Genomic DNA, 6,190 nt, shown 5'->3' with positions numbered 1-6,190 from the left:
GCCTCATTCATCATTTTTATATGTAAACATTGGGATTCCTATTGCTTTTAATAGTCTGTATTCTCTCGGAGAAGGAAGCTAGAACAGCTCTTAACTGCTTCTAGATTGTAGTTCTGAATTCTTTTTCTTTTCTCAAAGCCTATAAGTCTATCTCTTGACTAATATTTTTTAATTGGAGAAATCTTATTTATCTTTTATCTCTTTGTATTATTTTCTAAGTTTTATCTGTTTCTCTGAAGAAAAATTTCCAAATTAACTACAACTCTCCTCTGTTCTTATTGGAAGGAGCTTTGCTACAAAGAAGTAAAAGATCTTTCCTTGTTTTCTTATGTCCCTACCTTTGAAATAACTAGTTTTAGTTTCTCTTGAACAAAGTGGCTAACTGATAATTCCTTCTTTTCTCCCACATGATCTCTGACACTGTCCATCTCCTGTAGCCTGTCCTCCGTTATTTTAGTGTGCTTCCTTCTCTTGTCTGGATTTCTGCATTTCCCCATGAAGTCAGCCGGTATGTGTTGATGAAGGACGGGACAGGAAAGGTAAGAGAGATAAACACTGTCCTATGAGAGAAATACTAAGAGTAGTTTACTTTTCCTGGTCTATCCTCCCTTATTTGGCCTAGAATTAAGCAATCGTTTCCCAAAAATCTGTATGCCAAGAGGGTTCTTTGACATATATATGTAAAATGTATACATGTAATATACTATATATGTAATATATATGTATATTTAAAACTGACCCTACAAATTATTCAAGATAACTCAAGATTCAATTTGATTTCTTATGTGTTATTTAGAAATAAAAAGAGAGACAAGCACTTTAATGCAGAAAGAGGGTTCTACATTGTAAACCCCAAATAACAGTCCCTCTCAGGAGTGTTGAAGTCTAGTCTGGAGATGATAGCTCTTTGATATAAAGTGAATTGGGTAAGTTTGGTGCAGTGTAACCTATTTTAACTGGACTGATTGTTTATGAACATTAGAATAGTTTATAAAACTAGGCTTTTAGTACCTTTTCCTTAACACTGTGGTCCCTGGGGTGAACTTTTAGATGCGTAAGCTCCTCCTTTAGGCTTACTGTTTCAGGGATTAGCATTTACCCTGAAGGATGGTTTTGTGTTTTTTGACTAGAGATTCAGAGTGAGTAGTTATATTTGGAAGAGGTAATGTTTATCTTTACTGGTAAGCTGCTGCAAAATCCCTTTTGAGGGGATTTCCTAAGAAATTTACTTACATGAATAAAGTTAAAAATTTTTAATGCCATTTAAGATTCTATTTTGTTCCAACAACCAGTTAAATATAAAGCATTATTGTATCTGATTTTATAGCATGTGGTTTCTATGCAAATCAACAAATATTTATTGAATACTGAGAAGCCATTTTATATATTATAAAGAGCACAAACTTTGGAGTTAGACCTAGGTTAGAATTCTGGTTAAGCCATTTATAACTTGACTTGAAATACTAAAGAATTGTCTCTAGTTGAGTCAAGATAATTAAGATATATACTGCCCACACAAGGGCTCAGGGAAATCAGAAAGCAGAGTGAGCATCTTGGGAGTTATCACAGAAGAGTTTTCAAAAGAGAGAGGTCTGAAAGGTTTGGTATGATTTGGGTAAGAAGAGTGTGGATCAAAATCATGTGAGCAAAAATGCACATGACTTATGCAGGGGACAAAAAGAAGATAGGCCTATTTGGGGCTATGAATCTGTGCTTGGATAGGCAAAGTGGGACTAGATCCTGGAAAGCTGATATTTTGAGGCTCAGCCCATTATTAAGTAGAGGGAGATGATAAATCTGTAATAGGAGACCAACATAACAAATAACAAGTCCAGTATTTTAGAAAACTGAAAGTCTTAGTTGTGTGTAGGCTAAGTTTTAGATCCTCCAAACTTCTCTAATTTAACAAAAAACAGGTAATGCCCAAAACTGAAATGACAGCAATAGAGTTGAGTATTCAGAGATAAATCACAGATTTGAAGGCAGAATTCACCTGCAGGATTTGTTATGGTGGATCGAATATATGAGGTGATGTTCAGAGAATTATAAAAAACAATTATTAGTGAACTGGGAAATAGAACTGAAGAAATTATATGGAAAAGCAGCACAGAGGGACAGGCTGAAAGAGAGTTTAAGGGACTTGGAGGTTAGAGAAAGTGTTCTAATTGGAATACTAGAAGAAGAAAGAATATGGGGCAAAGGCAATGTTTAAAGAAGCCCAACAAATCCTCAGCAGGATTAAAAAAGAAAAAAATCCATACATTATAGATATAGTTCATAGTCAAAGATCTTAAAAACAGTAAAAAAAAAAAAAAAAAAAGAGCTTGCCTTCAAAGAAAACCAACAGCTGATATCTCATTAGCAACAGAGGAAGCCAGAGACAGTGGAGTGATACCTAAACTGTGCTGAAAGAAGATAACTATCAACCTAGAATTCCATGTCCAGCAAAAATATTTCTCAAGAAAGAGGGCAAAATTAAGATATTTCCAGACAAAAAAACCAGAGAATTGCCATTACTAGAAGCCTTCTCTGAAGGAAATTCTAAAATATCTACAATTATTTGAGGTGCAAAAGAAAATGAGAATAATGAAAATACAGAGTAACTAAATTAAAACACACACACAGATTGTATAAAACAGTAATGTATTATTGAATTTAAAAGAAAAAACAGAGACAATAGTGTATACATTGGGAAGGGACTTTAAAGAAATTGAAGTATACTGAGTGTTATGTCTTTTTAAATGTAAAACCACGTATCTCAGAGGTAATTAGAAATACAGGACTAAAGGTGAGGAGAGATACCATGCCCAAGGTCAACCGTGAAGTAACCCTTGAACCTTGGGAGTGAAAGAAGCTCTAGGAAAGAGAAAGTGTAGAGAAAAGAAGAGAGCTGAGTTTTGAAAATTGGTTCTTTAGGGAACTAGAAGAGGAGGAGCCAGATACTGATCTGCCATTTCAATAGGAGGCCTCATTCAATAGTGAGGATGTTAGAATGAGATATTCCGAGAAAAAGAGTGCTTCCCGTCACTGGAAATGTTCAAGCAAAGCCTTACTAGGTTCACATATTGTGGAAGGGATTTGAAGATGTCCTGGGACCGTACAACTCCAGTACACTGACATGTTCTTTGCGTCATGTGTGCATCTGTCTCTCCAGCTGTACAGCAAAGGCTGTGGGTTGGACGGTCTCCTGGGACCGTGTCGACTCCAGTACACTGACGTGTTCTTTTCGTCATGTGTGCATCTGTCTCTCCAGCTGTACAGCAAAGGCTGTGGGTTGGACGGTCTCCTGGGACCGTGTCGACTCCAGTACACTGACGTGTTCTTTGGGTCTCTGAGGTTGTGGCAGATCCTCACCTCAGTAACACTGTAACTTTGATCTGTTGTAGAGTTAGATGAGTGAGGTGAGGGAACTGTTACATGGAGGCACACTGGGTATAGATGGTGGTGGAAGGTCCAAAGAGGTTCCATACAAGTGAGTATAAGCCCTCAGTTACTTCTGCTTTTGTCACCAGATGGTGATCAGACATTTGAAAGACTTAAGAATCCGCTTTACTGCGACCCCAAGATTGGCTGTCTTAAGAAATGAAGAAACTTTAAGTTAATCCTGTAACTCATTACGTAGTATGTCTTAAGCCCTGTCAAATGAATCAGCAATAATTTAAGTGATGAAAAAGTAGCGCTACCTATAGATTGTACTTTAGGTATCGCTATCTGTGGTATAGTTTATACCTACGTATAGTTACCTAAGGTTAGGAACCTTTTCTCAAATAGGGGGATACGATTGAAGTCTATGAAATCATGAGTATAAAGTAAGCAACAGAGCCAAATGCTGGTATACTTGAATGAAGGATCGTTCTTTTAAACCTTAAAATTGGGCAAGACGAAGATAAAGATGTAAAAACAGTTCATGAATACTAGAGGTGCTGCCATGTGGAAATATAAAAGCTTTTAGTTCAACAAATGAGGGTTAACCTAAGCAAGAAAGGTCTCAGTGAACATTAGAGAAATGAGAAGTACTTAGGGAATATCTCTGAACTCTGGATTTGACATCAAGGGAGACACCTATGCCCTTCTTCTACATCAGGGGTTGACAAACTTTTTCTGTAAAGGGTCAGATAGCAAATATTTCAGGCTTGCAGGCCATGTGGTTTCTGTCTACACAACCTACCATCATAGTGTGAATGAAATAGCCATGTACATTATGTAAACGAATGGATGTGACTGTGTTCCGATAAAACTTTATTTACAAACACAGGCACTGGGCAAGATTTGGCCTGTGTGCCATAGTATGCCGACCTGTTTGTGGGTGAAAGCCAGGATCCCTAAGTATTTCTCCCTTCTAGGACTCAATATCTGGCTCCTGTCAAATAAGGAGTTGGTTTAGATGATCTCTGACATTTTTCAGGGTTTGTGTCTTTTAATACTTCTCTCTGAAGCTAAGTGATCCACAGAATGGTATTTCTTTTATTTGTAAGGTCAAATTTTTAAAAATCTGGCTTGAACAGATTCATAAGTCTCTAGAACAAGGTGTCTCAACCTTGGCACTATTGACATTTGGAGCTGAGTCATCCTTTGTTGTAGGGCAGCTGTCCTGTGCATTGTAGCATGTTGAGCAGCGTCTCTGAACTCTACCCGCTGGATGCCAGTGGCACATACACTGCCCCCTGCACCCAGTTATGACAACCAAAAATGTCTCCAGACATTCCCAAATGTCCCCTGGCACAGTCACCCACAGTTGAGAACTACTGCTCCAGAGACTTTGAGATAATAGAAGAATACCAAAAGTGGAAGTCAGACCATGCAACCCAGAATGGCCACCAAGATAATAAACATGCTTCTTCAGGTACAAGGTTAAAAAAACCAAAACCAAAGGAGCAACCAGCTTATTAGAAAGAGAAGGGCCATGAGAATTGTATTCACCCAATCAAGGGAGGCTGGAAAGTTGGCAGCAGATTGCTTTTTAATACTGATTTAGATCATTTTATGGAAAGTGTTCCTGAAACCATTGAACCAGAATAGAGGGCTGGCTACAACCGGTAGCAGAAAATTCAGAAACAAAGAAGCATGGATGAAGAGAGATCATTGTCAAGAACACCAGGAGTATTTACTTTTCACCACTTTTATCTTGTTCGATGAGATCTCTAGCAGAAAGAGTTCATACTGGGTGAATTCATTAGCCCTCATCTCTGAGGCCTGGGGTTTTTGTTTTGTTTTGTTTCACTTTAAATGGATAAATCAAGTGTGGTTTATTCCTACAGTAGAATATTATTTATGGAGAAAATGAATGTGGAGCAGCTTCACACCACTACAGAGAGGGACACTTCAAGTATCCCTGGGTTTTAACTGTCAGTAAAGCTGGTCCTTTAACAAATCCAGATCACGTGGCTGGCTTGTGCATTAGCTGTAATTAAAAGCCAGAATCATCTGTATTCAACAATAAGGGTGCACTTGATTTCCATCTACCTTTCGTTTATGCCCATAGTATTTCTTTGAAGAATTCATTCTCTTCCAGTTGTGAGTGATGTTAATCATTGTTGACAAGCCATGAATATCCAAATGGGTTTGTACAGTGAATTTTTTGTTTTTGTCTTGTTTTGCTTCTTATTTTCCTACAAAGACTTTAACACAGTATGATGTTTTCTGAACAGTGATCTCAGAGCTCTAGAAACACTAATTCTATCTCAGTCTCTGCTTTTGGCTTGCTCTGTGACCTGGGGCAGTCTCTCCTCTGCTGAGGAAACAGTTTCTTCATCTGTCAAACGGTAGAGACGTTCCCCATCTCTGGCACCAGGGTGGCTACGTAAGAGTTATCTTTGAGGCCTTGCTTAAAAGGCAGACTTCTGTGCTTTGCCCCCAGGTTCTGGTCCTGCGTTCTCGGGTAAGGCCTGGGAAGCCCAAGGGATTCTAGTGCGAGGCCGTGTGTGAGAACGGTTAGAGATGGCCTCCAAGGTCCTTTCGGCTCTAAAATGCAGTGTTTCTATGAAATATACGTCTCCCTAAATGTCCTGTATTATATACTACAAGAAGTTGTGAACTGATACATTGTAAGTTCCTCCACATACACACATTGGTACTGCTTTACGTAAACTTGGTTTGCTCTGATGTGGTCAGCTTATGGCTCGAGAGATAATCTTGATCCCCAATACGTGCTGGAAGATGATTTCCCTTTTCACCAGGATGCCATCTCGCA

At 38.5% G+C, this 6,190-nt stretch overlaps 1 protein-coding gene across 1 annotated transcript in view; it reads left to right on the top strand.

The window, feature by feature from the left end:
* Window positions 1-518: 518 nt before the first annotated feature.
* Window positions 519-6,190, top strand: part of LOC124245186 (reversion-inducing cysteine-rich protein with Kazal motifs-like) — a 35,672-nt gene continuing 30,000 nt past the window's right edge. Inside the window, 1 exon segment of the mRNA XM_046672498.1 lies at window positions 519-539. Within this exon segment, the coding sequence (XP_046528454.1) occupies window positions 519-539 (21 nt within the window).

The sequence above is a fragment of the Equus quagga genome, chromosome 1 (assembly GCF_021613505.1).
Source record: "Equus quagga isolate Etosha38 chromosome 1, UCLA_HA_Equagga_1.0, whole genome shotgun sequence".
In the NCBI taxonomy this organism is placed as follows: domain Eukaryota; kingdom Metazoa; phylum Chordata; class Mammalia; order Perissodactyla; family Equidae; genus Equus; species Equus quagga.
The sequence above is the reverse complement of the archived record's forward strand: the minus strand, read 5'-3'. Positions and strand labels throughout refer to the sequence as shown.